Source organism: Canis lupus, chromosome 14 (genome assembly GCF_048164855.1).
Source record: "Canis lupus baileyi chromosome 14, mCanLup2.hap1, whole genome shotgun sequence".
NCBI lineage: Eukaryota > Metazoa > Chordata > Mammalia > Carnivora > Canidae > Canis > Canis lupus.
Genome location: NC_132851.1, coordinates 37430111 through 37456545, shown reverse-complemented (window position 1 = coordinate 37456545; position 26435 = coordinate 37430111). Strand labels below are relative to the sequence as shown.

General features: G+C 42.8%; 1 protein-coding gene across 7 annotated transcripts in view; it reads left to right on the top strand.

Annotated features, from left to right (window-relative positions):
- The window catches only part of PTK2 (protein tyrosine kinase 2), a 266922-nt gene that overhangs the window by 47047 nt on the left and 193440 nt on the right, over positions 1-26435 (top strand). For 4 of the 7 annotated variants that reach the window (XM_072774657.1, XM_072774652.1, XM_072774650.1 and 1 more), the window contains exon 3: positions 8786-9103. The exons of 2 other annotated variants lie outside the window; for them this stretch is intronic. In XM_072774657.1, the coding sequence (XP_072630758.1) occupies positions 9004-9103 (100 nt within the window). In that variant the 5' untranslated portion in view covers positions 8786-9003. Of the gene's footprint in view, positions 1-8785; positions 9104-9858; positions 9962-26435 lie in introns of all 7 variants that reach the window. One more of the 7 variants, XM_072774654.1, reaches the window with a different exon arrangement.

Sequence of the window (26435 nt, the reverse complement as noted above, 5' to 3'; positions counted from 1 at the left end):
TTAGGAATGGGAGTTAACATTATTCTTTTATACTATGTGGGCTTTTTTCACTAATGAGTGTTTTCCATTGTCAGTGAAAAATTTTTGGCAAATACCTTTTCCCAGACTTTATTTGCTCATTTCTCTTTTACTAGCATGTAGGCCATTCCTAGTTTTTCAGTATTGTAATAAACTTATGACTCATGTAAGCCTCAAACTGCCTTAAACCTTCAAGGGGATTATTAGAGGTTTCTTATACCAGTCTGGCAGGAGCTGGACTTGTGGGTGCAGTGACTTAAGTGCTTGTCTTTTCGTGGGCCCTGAACTCCTTAGGGGCCAGAACTCTGTCCCTATTTTTGCAGATCCCCAGTGCTTAATTCACTGTGTCAATAGTGAATTGGAGTGAACAGTGAACAGGAGATGCAGAATAGTGCACTAGTCATGCTGTACTCTCAAAGCCCTTTATACTTATAATACTTAATTCTCATGACAGCTGTGGAAAGTGAGTGCTGTTTTGAACTTTCACTGATGGGAAAACCAAGTTCTACAGAGAAGTTTTTTAAAAAGTGCCCAGGATCATATATCTAGTATATGGCCAGGTGGGGATTCAGGGAATACTTGACAGTAAGCTTGGGTGGATGGCATCAGGCTCTCAGGCTGAGGGTGGTGGAAAGATGAATTGATTTGAGCTTTGGAGTCTCATGAGGCTTTGATTTTACAAAGTCCTATCGTAACCCCAAGTCCTTTATCCTCTCTCAGTCTCAGCTCTCTCTTTCTTGAAAATAGTGTTGCTAACCTTAAAAATAAAACTGCTAGTTATTTTATCAGCAAAAATGAGTTTATTCAGTAACAGCAAAAAATTAGAAACCCTGACAAGCAAGCTAGGATAGAACTGTAGACAGAACAAAGGAGAGGACTGCTCTTTTATAGAGGAAAGGGGGTAGTTGGGAGGGAAGAGGATCCTTCCCTCTGCCGGGTAGTAAAGCACTAACTTATTTGCCTGTGGGGTGCATCTCTCCGTTGTTGGGCCTGCAGTTGAGGAGGAGAGGTAGGACTGAGGGCACCCCTGCTGGCCTGCAGACTCCATTCTAAGTGAGAGCTCCTTTTATCAGTCTTCACAATGTGTTGGTGATTATCTCAGAGTTCATAACGGGGTTAACTTTTTAAAAAAGCCACATGAAGCTCCCTTGAAGTATTGGACTAGATCATGTCCTCACTCAAGGATTGGTGATTGTCTTTGCCCTTTCCCACCTCTTGTTCTTAACATGTAGAGGCTTTTCCCTCATCTACAAAAGTAGACACGATTCTATTCGTGTTTGTTGTAAAATAAATGAGAGACACTCCTTTAAAGTGGTTTTAACATTCTTTAAACATTTTTTATTGTGATAAAAAACACATAACATATTTGATCATTTTAACCATTTTTAAGTGTACAGTTCAGCAGTGTTACATTTATTCATGTTATTGGGAAACAGATCTCTAGAACTTTTTAATCTTGCGCATCTGAAACTCTGTCCCCATTGTTTGTTTCCTTCCTTCCTTCCTTTCAGATTTTATTTATTCATGACAGAGTGGAAGAGGGCAGAGAGAGAGAGAGAGAGAAGCAGCCTCCCCGAGGAGCAGGGAGCCCAATGTGGGAGTTGATTCCAAGACCCCAGGATCATGACCTGAGCCAAAGGCAGCTGATTAACTGACTGAGCCACCCAGGCACACCTTTCCCCATTGTTCCCTGAGGTGATAGCACCATGGGTCACACCATTTTACATTCCCACCCATGGTGCACAAGGGTTCCAGCTTCTTGACATCCTGGCCAACACTTGTTATTTCCTGTTTTTCATTTAAAAAAAAAAAGGTAATCATCCTGATAGGTGTGGGGTTAGTTTTTAACATTTTTTGATGATAAAAAGTTTTAGGGAGAATTGGAAAAATAACTCTATAAATTAAAGGCTAAATTGGAATAATATCTGCTGATACCAGTGTGACAAAACCAAAAGCATAGAAGAGGGCCATTGACAAAGAAAACCCACCACTGTGTAGCTGTTTGAGAAGAGAAACCAAAAATAAAAAATAAAAAATAAATAAAAAAAGAGAAGAGAAACCATCTTCTTCAGGGCTCTACTTAGCATACGGCTAGAGGAAGGACCGGACGCGTACGATGCTGCTGATACTTCTGAAAATGGGCAGTGTATGTGGTAGAAGGGACCCATTTGCCAGCAGGGCCCAGTGCTGCCCTTGGGCCTTCCCGTGTAGCTGTGTGGGTGTCACTGCTCAGCCTGACTGCCCTTGAGCCATGGCAGGTTCTCTCTGCCGCAGTCCTTCAAACAGAGCACTTTGCTGCTCGATCCATCAAGTGAATGATCACACTGTAGGTAAACTAGATTTCCCCAGTGAAAAAGAGTCTATGATGACAAAATGATAAAAGTAAGTTGGCTGTGTATATGCATGTTCAGTAAAATAGGAGTTGGAAAGTTTATTCAATTGGTGTTAACATTAAAATAAATAACTACTTGATTATCTTTCGATATTTATTATTTGGTTAATATAAGCCAAAAAAACCCCCACTCTGTTTTATAACACATATGGTTGGGTTGACAATTTTGGTGATTTTTTTGCCCAAGTTCTGTGTTACCATGCCTCTACTAGTATATTTGGAAAACTCAAGTTACATCTTCTTTCAGATTTCAGGAGCCTTTTTTTTCTCTTTTAAATTTGGTGGCAAGTAACCTCCCACTGTTTCCCTCCCCTCCCCTCCCCTCCCCTCCCCTCCCCTCCCCTCCCCTCCCCTCCCCTCCCCTCCCTCCCTCCCTCCCTCCCTCCCTCCCTCCCTCCCTTCCTTCCTTCCTTCCTTCCTTCCTTCCTTCCTTGATTTTATTCATTCATTCATTCATTCATTCATTCATTCATTCATGAGAGACAAAGAGAGAGAAGCAGAGACACAGGCAGAGGGAGAGGCAGGCTCCCTGATGTGGGACTTGATCCCAGGAAGCTGGGATCATGACTTGAGCCAAAGGCAGATGCTCAACCACTGAGCCATCAAACCGTGCCCTCCCAACAGTTTCTAAACCTAGATAATTTAGCTTTCATCTCCTCTGTGGCAAAATACATGTGAAATGTCTGTGTGGTGAAAATACTCCAGTTGAGTATTAACTGAATTGAGGATAAGTTCACAGTTTTCTGCCTCTTTAGAGTTGCGGTTTCTCTTCTATTTTATACATCTTGTATTTTATAGATTTCATGCTTAATTCATTGTTATGTTTATTACTTGGTGATTGTGATACATCTTCCCGGTCCCACCTACATGTCCAGCAGGTACACTGATGGCTAGTTATCCATCCACGGCCGGGGTCGGGATCACAGACTCCAGAGGACTGTCATGGGAGCCACAGAATTTGGTGAATCAGAGTGTTGTATGGGGATGAGAGCAGCCTGTCTGTCTCATATTCTTTGTGTGGTTCAGGCATCCTTTATAGGCCTTTGTAGGCTGAGTGAGGCCTGTTTCCGGGTTCTCTGGAAATCTTTGCAGCCTCCGGAGGTGGTGTCATTACAGGTGGTGGCTAGGGTGTGTGCACTGGCAGGTGTCCCAGTTCTGGTGCCAGTTCTGCCACCGACCAGTTAGCTATGACATCAAGCATGTTGCTTCATTTCTCGGTTCCTCAGTGTGCCTTTTTGTCACGTGTGGCTTGTGAAGTCTTTGGTCTTTGGAATTATTCATTGTGAAGGGGCACCTGGTTGGATCAGAGGTTGAGCATGTACCTTCAGCTCAGGTTGTGATCCTGGGGCCCTGAGATTGAATCCACATTAGGCTCCCTGTGGGGGAGCCTGCTTCTCCCTCTACCTATGTCTCTGCGTCTCTCATGAATAAATTAAAAAAAAAAATCTTAAAAAAAAAAAAGGAAAAAGAAAATAGGTGAAGTTCTACAGTAGTTAATGAAGGAGCACACTCTGGAGTCTGACTGCCCAAGTGTGATATCCAGCTTTGCTATGCAGGAGGTCTGTGAACTCAGACAAGTTGCTCAGCTCTCCATGTTTCTGTTTGTCACCTGTTACACGGGGGTCATAGAATCTACCTCATGAAGTTGTTTATTAATACCTGAGTCCATATTTTTAAAGTATTTAGGATGGGGCTTGGCACAGAGTGAGCACTGACTTAGTATCCCCATTATATCGGTATCATAGTCTCATTGTTACTAGTATTGCTGTTATGCTACTTGATGACTGGCATGTAGTCAGTACTCAGGTGATAGGTATTGCCATTGTCCTTGGACAGATGAACAGACAAATTCAGGATGGTGAAATGAGTCTTTCCTTGTCTCACAGGACTGGGGTTCCTGTGTATCTTCCAGATGCAAATGTAGTGCCTTCCTCAGCTTCCCCAGAGTTCCTTCAGAGTAACAGAAGGAGGAGGTATAGTAATTGTTAGACACTTTGCAAGGACAGCAAGTAACATCATCACCTTTTGGAGTATGTTGTATTTTGAGACCTATTATTTATTTGTCTTCAGAACATGATTCTATCCTTATCACTACATTTCTTTTGTCTTTATCAAGTCTTAATTTATGTTGATAGATTAAGATTTTTAGAAAAGTTATTTCTGTTTTCTGGTGGAAACAGTGAAGCACATAGAAGTGATAATTCTGTGAGTCTTAATAGAATTAAATTTAGGATAGGATACCCAGCTTTTGGAAGTTAGGGTGTGTTGTAATGACCAGCTGCTAATTGGAGCCACCGTAGTATAACAGTGTTGATTTTATTTAAATCTGTAATTCTTGATTAACACAAACAGACATAAAAGAAGAGAGGTAAAAAACACATAAAACACATAAGAGAGGTAAATTTTGAATTCTGTATGTATAATATGAGTTACGGTTTTCTTTCACATTCTTCCTGTTAACTGACTTGACAGCATTTACCATGGCTTTATTCTTCTAATTACTGCCCTTAAGTATTACTTAACGCCAATGAATAAAACTGTATAGCTGTATTAGAAGTGTGAGAATCAGACTTGCATTTGTGTGATCTGCTTTTGGTGACATTTATATTTGGCTTCTTTCTTTGTAGTCCTTTCCAGTGACTTTCTCACCTACAGCCAGGTTTCTTTAGGGAAGTCGTATTAGCTGCACAGTATATGAAGGGTTTTGGAATTCCTTTTTCTGCTTCCTGATCCTGCTCATCATCACCTTGTTTGCTAGACTTCTAAGGACTTCTTTCTAGTCTCACACAATATTTTCGTTTTGTTCTACAGAAATTTGCAATGGAAGTTCTCATAGGAGTACCAGAATACAATTGTGTGACTTATTTTTCACGTGGGATGGGGAGAGGCAGTCCACATGGGTTTCCTAGATTTTATGTCAGTTTTTCTTTCTCCATTTTTTAATATTCTTTTTATATGTCTTGAAACTATATATTCATATAGTTTACTTCACGTATTCAGTGAATACTTAATCAGGCCCCTGTGCTGAGTGGAGTTTCAGAGGTAAAGCAGTGCCTGAGATTGAGGCAGGCCATGCCATCAGTGAGCTTAGCACCGAGTCCTGACATCTAGAACATCTAGATGCCTTTTCTGTGGTCGTGGCCTCTAAAAGAGAATAGAAATTCCCTCTGCCATCTCCTTGTTACCTGTAGGTTGTATATTCTGGATGTGCAGAATCTGGCCTGTACCTCTTACCAGTTCAATAATAAGGCCTGTAAGATGATATATGTAAAATAGACCAGATTCCTTCCTACCATGGTGATTGGATTGTGGTGGGGGCAGCCTGACAATAAACATACTGTGTAAGTCAGTCACATGGTATTGAGAAGGTGTAAGTGCCATGGGAAGTGAAGCAGGGAAAGGGCATGGGACAGGCCTGGTGTGGGCAGAGGACAGCAGGGAGGTCAGTGTGTTGAAGCCCAGGAAACCGGAACCAGGCCACAGTGAGACAGAGGGTGTAGGTGGGAGGGGAGCCACATGCACAGGGCCTCACGGACAGGGCTGAGTACCTAAGCACTGGTCCTGGCAGAGTTGGGGAACTGTGGTGAGCTTTAGCAGAGGAGTGAAATGGTGTGTGATTGGCATCATGAAAGGGCTGGTGTGGCAGCTGGTTGGGAACAGAGTGTAGGGTGGTGGGGCCGGTGGGGGCACCTACACTGTCCGGATTTTTTTTAAAGGCAAGGATGTTGGGTTTTGCTAATGGATTGCTTTGAGGAAAGAGACAGATCGGAGTCCAGGATGGCTATGGATTGAGGTCCAAGAAAATAGTAGCATCTTTCTTGTAAATTTTAATTAGGAGTTTACCTGTGAAATAGGACTTCCCTGGATTGCTCTTAATTATTACTGATACTATAGAATTTTCTAAAGAGACCATAGAACTTTTTAATGAATGACAGCCTTTATGTTAGCTTGTAGAGTTTCTTATTCAGAGCACATAAAGGGACTGCTCATCTTTTCACTTGCCCCACCATTAACTGTAGGCCTTTCCTGCTCTTTTCAGGAATTGGGAATCTAAGAGCATAATTGGTTTTTCCTGTTTAGCTGGAAGAAAACAGGAGTGATGCTGTCCAGAGTGGCTAGTCCTCGTGTAATCTCTCAGCGGTTTGACCTTAGGCCTGTGCCCCACCACCTGAACTGCACTCTCCTCTTTGGTACTTGTGGGGAATGAACTGCTTTGTTGGGGTTGTGTCAAGAGTGAAGGGTGATGGTTTTTCTCTTTGAGAGTGCTGAGCACAGTAGCTTTTCCTTTGCTTGGCACAGACCCTTCCTCTTCTGCCTGTCTGTTCTTCTCAGCAGCCTGATTGCTTCTCGGCTCTTGCGTGGCTGCTGCTTCCAGTGGGGCTCTGCTTGGTGGCCTGGAGGGGTCTTTGCTTCTTGGATCTTGTCATCTTTTCTACCGTCAGGACTTTGCACATGAGGAAGTGATACTTGGATATTGAGATAAACAGAAAGCTTGGTGGGGTGGGAGAGAAAGCTGCCACCCACTGGTTACTCTGCAGTTAGAGACTTGACTTTTCCTCTCCCTTGTCTGTCCTCTCCTCCCCTCCTGTACTGCGTGGAGGCTCCAGGCACTGCCACCACTTGCTTGCACCAACCCCTGTCTCTTCTGTGCAGGTGGTGCTGGGACATCTATTCAGTCTGGCTCAAAAACCCTTTCTGGGTGTGTGTGTATACGTAAAGACCCCTGGCTTCTTGGGTGACAGGTGGGCTCAGTGAAGCAGTGTCACTTCCTAGATATTTGACTCCATCTTTAATGCATCTTTAAAAGATGTGACAGCCCTGTTTTTGCTTAGAAGACGTGAAAATTGGGTGTGACCAATATTTGGTATGTAGAATATTGTTGGCAGCTAGTAAAGGTAGCTTCTGTTTTTTAACTTTAGAGTCCTAAGTTCCAAGAGAGACTCATTGTTTGCTTGTGTTGTTGATACATCTATTATTTGAAGGTTCAAATTAAACCGCAAGCCGTTCTCAGGGGCCTGTGTCAGACACCGGACTTGCTTGTGGGATGTGCTTGGATTTCTCCTAAGATGGCCTTTTTGTCCTGAGGGTCCTCAGTAATGGTGATCTATCCGCTTGTTTCTTCTGTTTCTTTCCTAGCTTGCTCGCCTGTGTTTTTCTGGAGCCTCTTTTCTTCCCAGTGTTGTCTGGGGTCAGAGTTCTCTCTGGTGAATGATATGTTTTCACCAGGGGCATCCAAGAGGTTATTCGAGCTCTGACTGCTATTAGGAGGCTGAATGTAACGCCTGGAGACAAATCCATCATCGAGAGTAGCGTATCAGAAATGAAACTAGCTGTCCTGGGGCATCACGGGACACAGATAGGCCTCTTGTTCCCCTAGCCTTTTTCAGCTCTTGTTTTCACAAGTTGGTGAATTCATAAAGTCTCGGTCATGTTCACAGTTAAGTAGAGGAGTTGATTTTTTTTCTTAGTGTATGGGATTTACTACTAACAGAATTACCCACATAATAGGATAGCTGAACTGGGTAGAGCTTGAATGTGTATTCCGTGTACTCAGACAACAGAGGCTGTAGGAGCCCAGTTTATTACTGTCTTACTGCCAAAGTGGAAGTGTTTAAATAGCTAAATTTTAGAGATGACGGTGACTATCTCTCAGTTTGAATGGAAAAAGTGTAACTAGCTCTGCATTTTTTTAAAAAGTTAACTACTACAGATTGTTAGAGTGTTTTTTCTGTCCTTCAGTATAGGTTTAGTACTCACTTGTGTTTTCAAATTAAGAAATCAGGTATCTCGGATTCCTCAGTATCCCTAAGCTAATTTTAATAGAATCTTGCAACTTCAAACTCTTGTTGTTATGTGTTTTCTAAATAGTTTTATAAATTTGCAAACTTACTTTGAAAAAGTAAGTCAACCTGAAAAAGATTTTTTACCTTTGAAATATCTGGGTTCCTGTAGACATAGTCTTTACAGACTTCTTAATGTTGATCAAGCTTTTTTCCCCCAATATTATTTACTTTTCATCAAGGTGGTTACCTTAAGGCTTAAGGTCAGAATTAGGCTGGTAATAGGCCCGAGGCATGACTTTGAAAACAAAAATAGTTGGAGGAGCCATCTACAGACATGATCTGGGTCAGACTTGATTTGCAGCGTACTCAATTTTAGAATAGCCTGTTGGTTTTGTGAGCAGAAGCCTGCCAGATGAATTGAGCAGAAGGGCGGGATTAGCATATTAATCAGGTCCTGGCTGCTGGCCTCTTTCCCCTCCCTCCCTCTCTCCTTCCCTGAATGAATCTAGGCACCCAGGCCGGTGGGGTCACATTACTAGCTGGTTTCATTCTGCTCAGGAGCTCAATCTAGCCAGGATGGTCTGTGTTTCAGATTGCGGAAGCAGGAGAAGATTCTGTAACTGAGAGGCATTCTGCGAGCTGCTGGAAAATATTACAGAAGGAGCACCTCCCAAATTTTGCTTCAAGCTCTGACAGAAGGAGCGCACAGGGGAAACTTAGTGTGGCTGTGGATCGAAGCGAACCCTGTGGGAGCGATGAACGGGGACTTGGTGCGCGGACGCCTGGCCTGATCTTGAGAGGCCTGAGTTTATGTTGCTGGAACTGGCGGGCCGAGAGGCCCTGAGACCAGCAGGTGCCGTCTGTATGGAGAAGAGCGGCTGTAGTCCATTTCCAATGTGTTGGGCTAAAGGTATACATAACTTAAAAATCTATTTGGTTTAAATTTTACTCAGACTCATGCTTTTGCACTAAAAAGGTGGATAAGAGTTTTTCAGACTTTATTTCACATAGATTTACAATTAAATTTAAAGAAAAGTAGAACTTGATGTGGTATAGGTTTGCAGCTCTTGCATAAAATGACTGACCTAGATAGCTTCTAGAAAAGTAAATACAAATATTTTTATGGAAGTGCATTTTAACTAAGTTATCTTTTTAAAGCTTTGTCCTGTCTCTTATAGTTTTATGTTTTATTTTGTGTGTTTTAATTAAGGCACCCATATCCGTTCTGTGATGTGAAAGTTTTTAAAGAATAAAGAGACTAATTTTATCTTAAATAGGACTGAAGGAAAAAAGTGATCTGGTTTTTCTTATTTCAAAAATTGGTTTTCTTTACTTACCATAAAGACTGTGTATTTAATTTGAAACTTTGTATTATTGTAAGGTGGGCTTATCACTTAGGGTCAGTAATACTGTGAATAAACATTTTCTAGTTTAATGTTGTTAGGGTTTTTATTTGCATAAAAATATAAATATAAAATATATTTTCATTGTAACATTCAAGACAATGTTTGGAAAGCATGTTTACAAGTCACAAATGCTGTATAATCCATGTATGAATAAGACCAATAATTTATCTGCTTCTTTTAAAGTACTAGTGAATGTTATCCTTAGGAGATGAAATTCATAATAAAGAATTTAATACAAATATTTATTATTACTTTAAAGAATATATTCAAGTATCACGTTAAGGAAAGATTTTTAAAAGGAAGAAACCTGTGCGCTGGGTAAAGACCTGCAGTATTATAAGTAGACCTTCAGACTGATTCAGGTTAGTGTCTAGCTTAAAACTTCTAAAGCCGCCAGGACATTGAGGTGCTAGTGCCAGACCATAGTTTCTCTGTTAGATCACTTTTCGTTTACCAAGTTGTCAGCATTATCTAGTAATTCTTGTCTAGGCTTTTAAAGATTTCTTTCTTTTGTTTTTTAAAGATTTTATTTTTAGGTAATCTCTACACCCAGCGTGGGGCTTGAACTCACAACCCTGATATCAAGAGAGTCACATGCTCCACCAACTGAGCCAGCACCCCTTTTAAACATTTCTAAAACTTGTGATGTTAGAACTCTTTTAATGTGATGCTCTCTTTCTCTGAACAAAGCACCTGTCACTTTATTTCCTGATTTAGGTATTTAAAGTAAAGATGTTGCTGAGTTAAATTCAAACTATTGATTTTTAAAGGGTGTTGGGGATGGGAACTTTTAAAAACTGTAATTTCTCACCTGAGGACTGCACAGTATAATTGAGCTTGACTAGTAATGAGTGCTCAGAGGCAGAGAGTTCTGTACTATACTTGTTGAAGATTTTGCCCTCCCCCAGACTTGTGGGGACCCATTATACAACGCCACCTCCGTGGTGTGACAGTCCTCTGTTAGCACTGATCCTTAGCAATAAGGCTCTGATTTTACTAAGTCTAGGTTAGATTCAAGTCTATGAATCCAGTAACAATGGGATATTAAATAATTGCTTCCTGGGTTTTTAAGTAATTCAAAGTGACTTTACAAATATGAACTTCAGAAGAAAAGAGAGACTGAGGTGTTTTTGCTCATTCCAAAGCAACTGATGGAAGCAACTTATTTTTCCCATTATATTTGCTGACTGGCAGAGCAAGTGATTCTGGATCGTTCAAGAGGAGGTGTCTGACGACACTAAGGAGCTTGTCACCCTGTCCCCTTCTCAGGGCTGAGTACACCGCCTCCCCAGGGGGTACACAGTGTGCCAGCTTCTCAGCACACTTCTCTGTACCAGGCCAGGAAGGCAGGAAACTCTAGGTTTTATTCTGGTTAATTTTTGCTGTGTGATAAAGACAAAGATATTGATGTATAGGAATTCGCTGAATTGGTTATTTTCAAGTATAAAAGTTACTACTTTTAGATAAAGACAAAATAAAGCCCTCAAGTCTGGAGACTGTTAATCTCTATTTGCAGTTAGACATTTGAAACCTCACATTTGATTTTATCAGCCACATTAACCTCAAAAACAGCAGTGTCCCAATTTAAGAAGACACAATATACTTAGTAGAACAGGCTAAAAATAATAGAACAGAGCTATATTTGTATACTTTGAACTGAAAACTTTAAGGTATCCTTAAGACATCTGTGGCTGTCTCTGTGATACAGTTTATTGTATCGCAGAGTTAGGGTAAGGAAACCCCCCCCAGGTCACTCCCACAGCTGATAACATTTTCATGTATTTAAAATGACTTTGTTATGACATGTGTTGAACTACATCATGATTTCCTAGGCTTAATAAAGGCAGTTTTAATTCAGAGTGTGGAAGTAAATGTTTGCAGTGCTGTAGTGCTGTATTTGGTTGCAAGGTTATTGAATGCAGAAAGCCCTGTTTGGAAAGTTCATAGATGACATGAGTGTGCCCTTTATTTGTTTCGTCTCTCTGAGAGACTGGAAAGGATTCAAGAAGTGTCAGGACTGTGCTTGTTAGGACAAGTGTGCGTGCCGATTTTTTTTCTAGATCTTTCAGTAGCAAATGGAGATTGAGTATACCAGTAATTGTTTATGTATGTGATTCTGGGTCCTGTGGTTGAAGTCATGCTTTTTTTTTTTTTTTTAGTCATGCTTTTTTTGTATCGATATTTTAAACTCCCTCTCCCTCCCTCCATCCAGAGAGTTCTGTGTGCAGCCTGTCTTCACGTCTCTGTCTTGGATTCCAGTGGTCAGCTTGCACATACATGCACATCTTGAGAGAGCTTCTTAATTGTTCCCCCTGAAATCTGTTCCTCCCCAAGTCCCCCCATCTTAGTTAACGTGCTGGACCCTCGTGCACTTAGTCGCTCATGCCACAGGCCCAGGCCTCTGTGATGCTTCCTGCCGCATGGAAGCACTCCATCTCAGTACCCTTACCATCCTGGCTCCAGAACAGGTGTGGAGTTACTCCCCCTGCCCCCTCTCTGCAGCATCCACTCTGCGCCAGGAGACCTTCATCTCTCTCTGTGGTTTCCTGTTGGATCTTCCTGTTTCCTCACTCCTCATCCTTCTTCACACAGCTGCCGGAGTGAGTTTATAAAAACACGAATGCAGTGTTACTCTCCTAAAAACTCCCTGGTGGCTTCTTCTTGGATAAGATTGCAAATCCTTAACGTGGCCTGCAAGGCCTCACCTGATCTGGCCTCTCCCCACCATCTCCAGCTTCAGGCCTTTGGCCTCTGGCTCATCAGTAGTGCAGTTGTTTTGTCATGGGAGCCCCTCAGACACCCAGAGCTCTTCCCTGTCAGGCCTCTGTGCCTCTTCCTCCCCTGCTTGGCCTGCTCCTCCTGGCCTCGCATGTCTGAGCCTAAAGCTTCTCTCAGCCCTGTCTGTGTAAACCGCGTTCTCCCTGATGTTCCCTCCCTGAGCCTTGTCTGCTGGTTTTGCACAGCAGTGACCGGCATTGACCGTTACATATTGTACCGGCTTGCTCTCTTGTCTTCTTTGCTGGATAGTAAATGCAACATAGTCAGGGACAGCGTCAGGTTTTCTTCTGCTTGACAAGGTATTGGCAGAAATGAATATTCCCTTAATGAATGGATAAATTATAGACTTAACTAATCCACATGCTCGAAGAACAGTTGGGTGAGAGGAGTAGATTGGTGTTTGAGTCTCTTCCTACAGCAGCGCACACACCGAATTCTAGCTCTCTCAACAGATGGGTCTCAGTCGGGCTCCCAGGGCCTGATCGCTTCCCTGGGAATTATCTCCCTGGGCCTCTGCCACTCCTCTGGGATCGTGGCCATCCGGTCTGACAGCTTGAGTTGCTAATTGACTCGTGAGGAAAACAGATTAGAAATATATTTATATGTAAGTGTGTGAATTTATTTTATAATTGTACTTATGTAAATAGTCTAGATATCTACCTTTACAGTAAAAGGTGTTAAATGCTTTCCAGAAGAGTGACTGATTTATATGAGTGCCCAGCATGAGGGAACCCCTTGTGGTGCCCGGCACACACTAGGCCCTCAGTAAGAATGAACGCTGAGCTGAGTTCCAGTCTGTTCCCTGCCTGCCCCCCTCTCCACCGGCCTCTACCCCCGGCTCTGCCTCTGATGGACTCTGCCAGGGCACTGTGTGGTTAGTTCTCTGATAGGCCCCTGCCGGGTGGTGCCCCTTCATGCCCCGTTAAGCTCGGCTGCTCCTTCTGCTTGGAACATTCATTCTTTTTATTTTTATTTACTTATTTTTTAAAAAGATTTTATTTATTTATTCATAGAGACACAGAGAGAGAGGCAGAGACACAGGCAGAGGGAGAAGCGGGCTCCATGCAGGGAGCCCGACGTGGGACTCGATCCAGGGTCTCCAGGATCACGCCCTGGGCTGCAGGTGGCGCTAAACTGCTTGTCGCCTGGGCTGCCCCATTCATTCTTTTTAAATGGGAAACCTTCAGGATTCTGCCCTAAGGCATGGCCGTTTGTGTGTGTGTACACGTACACGCACGTGTATGCGTGTGCACATGTGCCCGTCTGCCCATCTGTCCGTCTCATCTGGACACCTGGTTGGGCTCGGGCATCTTTGTGCATCAGCTCTGCACACACTGGCATAGCTGGTAACTCACTCAACTTTGTTTATTTGCTTTTCTCACATTCCTTGGTTGTAAACTTCCTTTGGGCCAAGTTCAAATGTTACTGCTTTTTGAGTCCATATGGTCTGGCATATTATCAGCACTCAGTGATTGTTGAGTGAAAAAGCCCCCCAAAGTGGTGAAATCCGGGGCATTTTTCTTTTCTTTCCTTTTTTTTTTTTTCCAGAATTTCACTAAAGTCCATGTTCAGTGTGCTTTATTAAAACACCTCTTCCAGCTAGTGCTTTTCCATCTATCATACTTAACATTTAGCCTCAATTTCATCCTTTATTACAAACAACTTACTACTTACCTTGCAACAAATGTTTACAAAGCACCTACTATATTCACGTACTATGGTAGGTGGTATTAAAGAAAGATTTAATGCCAGTGTCTCTACTCTCAGGCAGCTGAGAGTTTTGTAGAAAATGTACAAATGTTTTCCACTCTTCTATCATTATTCCAATAGCCAATTGTCCATTTGCCTTAGGTGAAGTAAAACCATTAATTTGTATGATGGTTTGACAATTTGTCAAAAAAATGTGATATCTCCAGTAACTCTATAAAATAGGTACTAAATTACCTACACTTTATAGTTGAAGTTAAGGTAAGCAATATACTTAACCTCCAGCTAGGAAGTGGGATGGGGCATTTTTCTAAAGGCAGTGCTGTCTGATGCCAGTGGAGAAGGTGGGGATTCTGAGGGCAAAGGCACTGAGAAGTGAACTGTGGAGTGTTTAGGGAAATCAGGATGGGCTTTCCTGCTGATGATGGCCAGAGGCTGCATTAAGGTTCGTGGAGAGGCGAGTAGGGAAGGCTTGCTCTTCCACCCCCTTTCTCTGAGGGGTGAGAGCGGGACTCTTGGAAGCCCTCACTCTGCCCCTCAGGATCAGTGTCCCCACGTGGGGTCCCAGCCTTCTGGTCTTAGCCCTGCCCACCGACCTGGCCCTGCTCCATGTGCTGCTGCGGGCCTCTGCACACCTTGCCTGCTCCTGTGCCTCGCTGCTGCCTCGCCAGTGCCTTTCCCTCTCCCTGGGGGCACCTGGAACCACTAGGGCCTTGTCGCCTAGATTCCTAGTACTTGCTCCTCAGCACTAGGAGGCATCCAGGGCAGGGCGGGGAGGGTGGGGGGTGGTAGGGGACCGAACACGTGGTGGAGGCTGAGGCCACAGCAGGTGGGCAGTGCTTGGGCAAGGAGAGGAGCACAGCCCGGCCAGGGTGCTCTCCCTGAAGGGCTCCCCTTTGCTTCTGACCCCCTTCAGGCCTGGTGGGAGTGTCGTTAACGTCAACTCCCTCGCGGACAGAAATTATACGGGGGCTCTTATCATTTCTTTGTCTCCCAGGTCCTCTCCCTTTCCTCCTTGGAGAAGAGGCTGCCCGCTTCCCCGTGTTCTCCTCAGGGGCAGTCTGAGAGCTCTTCAGTTCACCGAGGGCCTTCTCGCCAGCGCGGGGAGGCGTGTGCACCAGCTTCTGTTGTCTGTCTGTCTGTCCCCCAGTCATTATATGAACCCATGTTGTGTGTCCTCCCCCCTCCCCCCGACCACCCTTATGCCCTCACCGCTGTCCCCATCTGTCCCCGGCGCCCGCTCCTGCTGGCCCTTTTCACCAGCTCACACGCTCTGGGGTGCACTGCTCCTGCTGTCCTGCTGTCCTGCTGTCCTGCTGTCCTGCGGTGAAATGCACCCTCCCCCCCACCCCCTACAGGCGAGGAACCGGTCAGTCCTGCTTATTGCTGCCCTCCCAGGGCCTCACACCTCCTGGACTCCTGTAGGGAGCACGTGAGTGGATTAATGATTCAGTCACCTTGTCTTCTTGCAGCGACAGAGGTTCAAAGCACTAGAGGCAGATGGGAAAGGTCGTGGAGGTTTTTGTGAAAATTAGAAAACTTCTTTCTAGTGCCTAAATGGTCAGTGACACGGTTTTTAAAATGGTGTTCACACGTCTTTGATTTCAGATTCATCTGTAATTGTTCAAGCTATTAAGAATTTATTGTAAATTTAACAGTTTTCTGTATTTCATAACTTTTATCAGTTTTCAGTTAAGGAGAAAAATTAACTTTAAAACAATTATCACAGTATTTTGGCTTTGTTTTTGAGTAATATTTGTATAAATTATATAGTGTTATTGACTGTAGTTCATAGAACTGGGTTTATGTACACATGTATATTATCTTGAACTTCTTCAGGTGATATGTTTGCATCTTTATACCTTTCTTCCTAGAAGGTTGTAGAAAATGAGTCCTATTTTATGTGTTTCATAGGAGTTTGATGTTGAAAACCAACCGGTGGTCATAGTATGTTGTTCCTTTGAGTGAAAAGACAAGCACACTGTTGGCTGCTTTCCTGTGCTCTGATGCTCTGGTGGGGGTGCTTTCGTGTAGCTTGTGTTGCACAGTCTTGTTGAGTCTTTGGGCTTACGGGCAGGGTGGGTGCTTTGCCAGTGACAGCAGCTTCTAGAGCTGACGGACTTTTAGTTCTCTTCGGTTTTGACTGGGGCTGTGTCTAGTCTGTGCATCAGTTTGGGAGAACTGACCTGTGAACAGTATTGTGACTTCTGGTAGACCTGTCCAGGTCACTCGGTCTGTGGTCTCCCTTAGCCGATCTTAGTGTGGAGAGCTTCATGCTTTTCTGATGCTATTGTAAAGGACAGTTTTCTTTTTTTTAAAGATTTTATTTATTTATTCATGATACACACACACACACACACACACACACACACACACACACACAGGCAGAGACACAGGAGGAGGGAGAAGCAGGCTCCATGCAGGGAGCCTGATGTGGGACTCGATCCCAGGACTCCAGGATCACGCCCTGGGCCAAAGGCAGGTGTTAAACCGCTGAGCCACCTGGGCTGCCCTAAAGGACAGTTTTTTGACTTGTAGGGTTAGTTCAATTCTTGGCTTAGTATGTAGAAGTAGATTATTTTGTTAGTTTATCTTGTGGCCTTACTAGTTCTGGAGGTTTACTTGAGCAAGTAGAAAATCCAAAGAAATCTTTCTTTTAAAAATAGATTTATTTATTTATTCATGAGAGACAGAGAGAGGCAGAGACATAGACAGAGGGAGAAGCAGGCTCCATGCAGGGAGCCTGATGTGGGACTTGATCCCAGGACCCTGGGGTCATGCCCTGGGCTGAAGGATGGCACCAAACCGCTGAGCCACCCAGGGATCCCCCAAAATCCAAAGAAATCTATAATCATGTAATCTGAAAATAACTTTTTCTTTCCAGTCTTTGTCTTTTATTTATTTTTTAAAAAATTGTTTAAAAGATTTTACTTATTCATGAGAGACAGAGAGAGGCAGACACACAGGCAGAGAGTGCAGCAGACTCCATGCAGGCTCCATGCAGGGAGCCCGACGTGGGACTTGGTCCTGGGTCTCCAGGATCACACCCTGGGCTGAAAGCGTCCAGTCTTTGTCTTTTATTTCTCTGTCTTGCCCTCTCGCCTTGACTAGCACCTTCATTACAGTATTCTTGTCATACGCTAACCCCATGGAGGGAGTTTTCAGCGTTAAATAGCATTTAGTTATAGTTTTGTCTTTGTTTTTTTAGATATCTTCTATTGAATGTTAAAATTTTCCTTTTAAGTCCTGGTTTTCTGAGAATTTTTCTTTTCTTTTCTTTTCTTTTTTTTTTTTTAAATCATGAGAAGGGGGATCCCTGGGTGGCGCAGCAGTTTGGCGCCTGCCTTTGGCCCAGGGTGCGATCCTGGAGACCTGGGATCAAGTCCCACGTCGGGCTCCCAGTGCATGGAGCCTGCTTCTCTCTCTGCCTGTGTCTCTGCCTCTCTCTCTCTCTCTCTCTCTCTCTCTCTGTGACTATCATAAATAAATAAAAATTAAATCATGAGAAGGTATTGAATTTTGTCAAGTGTTTTTTTTTTCTGTATCGATTTGATTGTAGAAATTTTGTTTTTTCTTTTTTTTTAAATTTTCTGTTTTTTAAAATAATGGGTGGATTGCGTTTTGATTGTTGAATCAGCATTGCATTCCTGAGGTAAATCCCACTTGATCATGATGTATTAACCTGTTTAGATATTGTTAGATCCAATATGCAATATTTTGTTGAGGAAATCTATTTGATGAGGGATATCAATCTAATTTTTTTTCTTGTGACCTTTTTTGTGGCACTTTTATATCAAGAACTGCCGTTCTCATAAAACAAGCTGGAGATGTCCTCTTATGTTTCCTTTTTGTTTTTTAAAGATATTATTTATTCATAGAGACAGAGAGAGAGAGGGGGGCAGAGACACAGGCAGAGGGAGAAGCAGGCTCCATACAGGAAGCCTGACGTGGGACTTGATCCTGGGTCTCCAGGATCACACCCCAGGCTGCGGGCGGCGCCACCGGGGCTGCCCTCCTCTTATGTTTCCATTGCATGACTGTGTGTGTAAAGTTAGGAGGCACCAGTCTCTGGTGGCAGTACTAGGAGTCATAGTCCCATTTGGTGGCGCGGTATTTGTCACAAAGGGCCAGAAAGCAGCAGCAGAAATGTTTTCTATCTTGTGTAGTAGTAGTCCAAGGATGGAGACGCACACATGCTTGTATGTGTTTGCTTATGTCAAAAGCCGTGGAGCTCTGCACTCAAGATTTGTGCATCTTACATGTTAGACTTTGGTGCAAAGCTAGTGGACCATAAGTGCAGCCCCCATGCAGCATTGCAGCTCTGAAGGTCTGGCATCATGCTCAGTTTGGAAAGAGATCATACACATCAACACAGTAACTTTAGCCTGGTTCCGAAAACCTGAGAACTGAGGGGAAAGACTATATACACAAAATCTGAAATAGGAGATTTAAAATGCTTAGAATACTGTCTTTTGATGACCAGACAGTATGGTTAACAGTTGTTTGTAGGTGGAAAATGTTCATGCTGTTCCCTAATATTACATATATAATAAAGTGGTACCCCATTAAAGGAATTTGTTAGAAAAAATGCAGACAAAAACATATAACAAAAAAGAAGACAGCTTCCTAGAACCAGGGAGGAGGGAGGAGAATGGTGGGGAAGGATGGCCACCTTCCATTCTTCGAATGTTGAGGAAGGAGGCTGAGAGCTGCTGGAGCAGAGGATTTTGGTGATGAAGGACAACTCCTGCAGGGTCAGACTGGAAGAGTGCAGACAGGCAAAGTCCTGATGTGTGGCTCTGCCGCCAGGAAGGTCTGAAGAGGTTAGTTGGTGGCTCATGCTCTAGTTGGAGACATTCACACTGGAGCTGTGTTGTGACACCCCCATTGCTTAGTACTACTCCGGTTGTCTTTGTGTGGTGCTGTGAGAGGTGTCAAGGTGCTGGCAGAAGAAAAAGCCTCTAGCTGTCACTTCCACAGAGAGGGTTCCTCTAATTTTCAGACACCTTGCTTTTCAAACTCTATAGGTGATTTCTGTGTTCTACAAAATTTTATTTGGATTGCAGCTTGAGACTTTTTTACACATTCTTTTGTTTAATGTTATGTATTCAGTTTAGGGGATGTGAATATAAATTTTCCTTTTATTTATACTTGACAGAAAAATATTGTATTGATATATATTTATTTTTATATATTTGTATATATTTATAAATATAATTTTTATAAATATAACACATATATTTCATATATGTTTATATATATTTAATACAGATTTTATATATATATAGTCTGAATAAAAAAAAACAAAAACCAAGGAAAAAACCCAGGGCCTTGTAAACCAGAGTGAGGCCAGTATGTTGTATCTCCCCAAAGGTCTGTTTTGTTAACCTTCTTAAAATTTTTTTAGAGAAGCAGAATACTGCTAGAATATCATATACTAACACTCCTTTTTTACTATGAAAATCTTACCATGTTGTAAAGTTGACAGAATCATTGAGAAGATAATACCAGACTGTTAGGTATTCTTTTTTGTTTTAACTTTTATGTGAGATCATGATGGAATGGTATACTGCTGGTGTATCTTCAGTTTAGAAAAATGCGTATTGTTTTTTTATAGGGCAGGGTTTAGGGGAAAATTCTATGGAACACTTGTGCTTCATTTGGTCATTGGATTTAATTACACATTTCAAACATACCAGATGTTACCATAGTAGGAACAATAGTCTGTTTCTTCTTTTTTTTTTTGACAGGATTCATAGAGCTTTGAAGAGTAACAGGAAAGATGCTTTTTAGAGCTATGATGGAATTTTTGAAGTATTAAATGGGGGGGAGTCGCATAGGATTTCCATTTAGAGAACAATCAGCATTTTCCTTTCATTGGCCTAGAGAAATCAGGTTAACCCTTCTAACTACTACATGAATTGGATGTTGACTTTGTCTCTAATATATAAACACTCTACATTTGTGATCTCAACTAGCAGGGTAGGTATTACTACTTGTGCTCTACAAGACAAGGAACCTCTAGTAATTTAAGAGTTACGTAGTGGGGAGTGCGGGAGCCAGGCACAGTCCTTAACATTATTAAGCAGCATGCACTCCTTCTCAATCAAGATCTTACGCAGGAGGCAGCCCGGGTGGCTCAGCGGTTTAGCGCCACCTTTGGCCCAGGGTGTGATCCTGGAGACCCAGGATTGAGTCCCACGTTGGGCTCCCTGTGTGGAGCCTGCTTCTCCCTCTGCCTGTGTCTCTGCCTCTCTTTCTGTGTCTCTCATGAATAAATTAATAAAATATTAAAAAAAATAAGATCTTGCTCAGAAGTCACTACTTGTGAACCTTTTGCTGAGACCTGTCTTCTGTAGAATTTCCAGCCTTCCTCAGTTAGAGGCTCAGGGATAAGATTGGGCTGTTGTATTTCTGTGATTTAAGTGAAGTTTTAACTGTCCTGTAATCTCTAGGGTGTCTTGCCCATAGAAAGTAAGTTAATAGCTCAAGGTTGAGATACTTTAGGTAATCTGAGGGATGTGTCTAACCAGTGAAAGTAGTAACAGTTGAAATGCTATTGTAGTAAATTATTTTCCCCATTGTGGGTTGTTAAAAATTTTACTATGGAAATTGCATTCTCGCACTCAAAATTGGGGATTAAGTGAAGTTAGCCATGCTTGCTTTCTTTTTGGCTCCCAGAATCCTGTCAGGAGGCTTTTACTCGATCCTGGCAGGAGGTGGAAACATTCTTTTCTAAGGATACTGGTCCAAGAGAAAAGGCCGACTCTGACATTTTGAGATCTCTAGCCAAGTGGCTGATTCTCTGCTCACCACACAGATTGCCAGATCACCCGCATATACAGGGTTCCTCGACAACTAGGTATTTAAAGACAGCCTCTGCAGGAGAGTAAAAATAAACAGGTGGCACGACATCAAACTGAAAAGTTTTTGCACAGCAATCAACAAGAGGGCAAAGCGGGCAGCCTGCAGAATGGGAGACCCATTCATATATCTGATAAAGGATTAATATTTAAAATACATGAACAGCTCATACAACTCAATACCAAAAAAAAAAAAAAATCTGTTTAAAAAATGGGCAGAGGATCTGAGGATCTGAATAGATGCTGTTCCGAAGAAGACATCCAGATAGCCAACAGATACATGAAAATATGCTCAGCATCACTCAGCATCAGGGAGATGCAAATCAAAACCACAGTAAGATATCACCTCACACCTGTCAGAATGGCTGTTATCAAAAAGACAAGAAAAAACAAGTATTCCTGAGGGTGTGGAGAAAAAGGAACCCTTGTGCACTGCTGTGGGAATATAGACTGGTACAGCCATTATGGAAAACTTTATGGAGATTCTTCAAAAAATTAAAAATAGAATTAGCCATATGATCCAGCAATTTCACTATGAGACATTTATCCAAAGAAAGTGAAAATACTAATTTGAAAAGATTTATGTGTGCTGCAGCATTATTTCCAATAGCCAATACATGGAAACAACCTAAGTGTCCATTAATGAATGAATAGATAGAGAAGATGGTGTGTGTGTATGTGTGTGCGTGCATACACACACATATACATACATACATACAATGGAATATTATTTGGCCATTAAGATGAAATCTTGCCATTTTCAGGAACCTGGATGGATAGTGAGGGCATTATGCTACATTAATAAGACTAGTCTTTTAGAGAAAGACTAATTCTGTATGATCTTACTTAGTGTGGAACCTAAAAAACAAAACAAATGAATAAACAAAGCTAGATCCAGAGAAAGGAACAGTGGGTTGCTAGATGGGGGTGGGGAGGTGAATTAAGAGGGTCGAGGTACAAAATTCCAGTTATATGTAAGTTGTGGGGATACAATGTACAGCATGGTCACTATAGTTAATAATATTAAAAGTTGCATGGAGAGTAAATCGTAGAAGTTCTCATCACAAAAGAAAAATTTTCTTGTAACTTTGTATGGTGCCAGTTGCTAACTAGACTTATTGTAGGGATCATTTTGTAATATATACAAGTATGGAATCAATATGCTGTACACCTAATACTAATGTGTTATATGCAAATTATATTTCAATAAGAAGAAAATAAAGACAGCTTTTGCTTCCCAATTTGAGGCCAAAACAGAGAGAAAACAGTTTTGAGTAATAAAGATGAAACCACAAGCAGAAGGAAGCTAAAAGAAGATAAAACATTTAAATCTCAGTAGATCTCCAGAAAGCTAACGGAAGATATTGCATCCATGAAAGACCAACAGAATCTATTTTTTTTTCTTAAGATTTATTTATTTATTTGAAGGGCCAGGGAGGGGAAGAGGAAGAGAGAGACCCAAGCAGATTCCACTGCCAGGTGCCTGATGCGGTACTTGATCTGATGACCGCCTGAGATCACACGACCCCCTGAGATCAGACCTGAGCCAAAACTGAGAGTCATGTGCTTTAACCAATACCACCCAGGCTCCCCAGAATACTTTTTAAAAGTACATTCAAAGAACAGGAAAATTAAAAGTACCAAAGCAGATATAAACTCAGTAAAAGTAGTGAGAAGTAAGGTGGAAGATACCTCTCAGAACGTGTGCATAGGAAAGAAAATTGGGTAAGAAAATAAAGAAAATAGGATCATGAATTCAGGAGGCCCAACAGAAAGAGACAAAAGGATTAAATCATCAAAGACCTGATGCAAGAACATTTTCTGGAAGCAAAGGATAGAGATTTTTGGATTGCAGATTCCTGAAGCCCTGTGGCTGCCTCTTGGGCCTCTCCCTCTCTGCCCTTTCATGGAGAGAAAGCCTCCCTTGTGGCACCTGTGCATCTAACTGTGGAAGGGGCGAGGACTAGGCTGAAAGCTCTGCAGGGTAGAATTATACATATATTCACACATCTGTTTCATTGCCTAGCCTAGAATTTGGTGAAGTGTTTTTCGACTTAATTAATCTAAGGGCGGCGTGGCACATTCCTTTGCCCATAGGGGACAAGCATGAATGGACGAATACATGAAGCATTGTGGCCACAGAAGAGCGTGTGGTAGCAATTCCAAATCCAGCTGGCCTTTAGTCCAGGACAGTGGGGCGTGGTAACAACAGATGATGGGCGAGTACCTGGTGACACTCCACTGTGTGTTGCCATGCAGGAGTGAAGCCTCTAATGATAGCATTTTCAAGAGAAGATGGGAACCCAGCAAACCCAGCTGTAGCAAGGCTTGGTGAGCAGGAGCATGGTCTTTTTTTTTTTTTTTTTTAATTTTTATTTATTTATGATAGTCACAGAGAGAGAGAGAGAGAGACAGAGACACAGGCAGAGGGAGAAGCAGGCTCCATGCACCGGGAGCCCGATGTGGGATTCGATCCCGGGTCTCCAGGATCGCACGAGCCCTGGGCCAAAGGCAGGCGCTAAACCGCTGCGCCACCCAGGGATCCCCAGGAGCATGGTCTGGAGGTAGACTGCCTGACCTTGAGTCTCATGTACTAGGCATGTGGCCTTGGGCAGGTCCCTTCTGTTTCCACATCTGGAAGGGGGGGGGGATAAGGTTATTATGAGGATTAAATTATTTCATTTTTAAGTGCTTAGAATAGTCCTTGCATGATAATGCTGCATAAAAAATTACCTAAAGAAACCTCTGGAAGCCCCCAGTCTAGATACAGAGAAGCAGCTTTTACCATAAGGCGGTCCAAATCAATCTCTGCATATTAGGGAAATCATTATTTTATTATGCACAGTAGTTTAACTACATGTTGTCATTAGCTATTTTGCTTTTGCATAGTGCTCCCCAAAGAGAACCCATGGAGATATTTTCCCAAAGGTAAACATACATCTCTTTCTTAGGAGTACAAAGACTCAGTTACAGCCGTGAAATTCTAGGGTTTTGTAAAAGGCTTTAAAGAGCCCCAGACAGAATAGCAGATGCCTCCTCTCCACCCCCAAACCGAGAGCAGATGGGGCCCACCAAGGCTTATTCCCCTTCCAAAAGTCCAGCTCCCTGCTCCTTGACTCCAGGCAGGAAGCATCTCCATTTGCACGAGTTCACGCGTGTGGGCCTGTGTTGTTCCTGGTAGCAAATACCAAACTGAAGTGACTCTTCTACTTCTTGCTCATCCGCATTCCGCAAACAGTGTCTGCCCCTCTTGTGTTCTATGTCTCTGTGGAATGGTGCCACTTTCCCACTCAGTTACCTGAGCAAGGAAGATGGCTGCTGACTTTCCTTTAATCTTATATGTGCACCTTAGTCAACCCCTGTCCTCTTGACTTTTTTTTTTTTTTAAAGATTTTATCTATTTATTCTTGAAAGACAGAGAGAGAGAGAGGCAGAGACACAGGCAAAGGGAGAAGCAGGCTCCATGCCAGGAGCCCGACATGGGACTCAATCCCGGGTCTCCAGGATCACGCCCTGGGCCGAAGGTGGCGCTAAACCGCTGAGCCACCCGGGCTGCCCTTGACTTTTTTTTTTAAAAAGGTTTTATTTGAGAGCAAGAGACCGAGAGCAAGTGAGAGGGAATACAAGCAGGATGAGAGGCAGAGGGTGAAGCCGACTCCAGCTCAGCAGAGAGCCCAATGCAGGGCTTGATCCCAGGAGTCCAGGATCATGACCTGAGCCAAAGGCAGATGCTTAACTGACTAAACCACCCAGGTGCCCCCCCACCTTGACTTTTTTTACTGCTCTTAAGTCTTTCCATTTCTTGGGTCATAGTTAGTGCTGTCAGAATTATAACAGAAGCTTTCTGATTGGTTTAAATGGGCTTACTTGCTGCCCAGGTGCATATCCTAACACCAGTCTTGCTCCCCACTTGCGTCTGGAGCTTGTGGGCCTTGTCTAGCCTCTCTGCTGTTTGAATGAAGGCCACGTTGGCCTTTGCATGGACTCCCTGGATCATTGACTTACACCTGCAGCCGTGTCTTTTGCTGGATATACCCATTCTCAAGATCCCAGCTTGGAATTCATATTCTGTAGGAAGTTGACCCGTGCCCTAAGTCTGGATGATACAGATTTTCCTGACATCACCCCCTAACACTTTTTCATGTACTTCTCTGTGATAGTCTCCCTAATGAGGGCCATAGGGGCAGGGACTGTCTCCTGTGCACTGCTCTATTACCAGTCTGTCTCTTTCCTAATACCAATCTCTCCTGATATCCTGATGCCCAGGAGAACACCTTATATATAGTCTACTATAATACTTTTTGGTTGGAGCGAGAGGATGAATTAGTGGGTTGGGAAGTAAATAAATAAATACACTAAAGAAAATTATTATATAACTTGATAGTTTTGATCCAGGTGTCCTAATGCTGTGGTTTCCAGACAAATCTTGCATAATGATCACGTGGTGATTTTGTTAAAACACAGATTCTTCCTAAGTAATTTGTGGTGGGGCTCTTACAAACTTTAAAAAAAATTTTTTTTAATTTAAATTCAATTTGCCGATCTTACAAGCTCTTGATGATGTCTGTGCTGCTTGTCCGTGGACTATACTCTTGAGTGGCAGGCGTCTAGTGTGGAAGTGGAAGCACAGACTGTGGAGCCAGCACACATAGCTGTGTGATCTTGGGCAAATCATTTAGCCTCTCACTATCTGTGCCCACAGATGAGGCTAATACCAGGAGCTGCCATGTGGTGTGGGTTTGCAGGTATTCGCTGCTGAATCATTGGCGTCAGCTTCCTCACTGTGTGTGTATGTAGCATGTTCTAGATCACGCGGTCTTTGTACACATGTTTATATTTAATCCCTGTGATACTTGTGTGAAGTGCAGTTCAAAACCTAGGTTAAATGTCTTATTGTCCTGTTAATAGGGTGTTTATAGAGCTGGATTTAAAGCCGCCCAAACTCCTATCTCAGCATCGTGATACCATAGCTACTCCTAATTTTTCAAACTAAGTTTCTGGAGTTAGTTTTAAAAGACTAAAATGTTAAGATGATCATCCAAGCCCATTAAAAATAGTAATTTTTTCTTTGTGAACCACTAGACAGGACTGTTTCTTTAAAAAAAGATTTTATTTATTTCATTTTTGAGAGAGAGTATGTGTGTGAGATTGCAAGCCAGGGGAGCAGCAGGGGGGAGGGAGAAGCAGGAAGCCCAATATGAGGCTCAGTCCCAGACCCTGAGATCATGACCTGAGCCGAAGGCAGAGGCTTGACTGACTGAGCCACCCAGACACCACAGTTAGGACTATTTTAATGAACTAATGAATTCAAATGCCCAGATGTTCAAGAGGAGCTCCAAGGAGAATTTAGAGCTTTTTCTCTGCATGACTCCTGGCAAATTCTAGTTGCCCTGCCTCTCTGCTCTTCCTGAGCTCACCAGGCTCTGTTTGGGTTGCCCTCTGTGCTGCAGTCTAGAAACTGCCTCCTGGCAGAGAGCCAGGTTTCGTT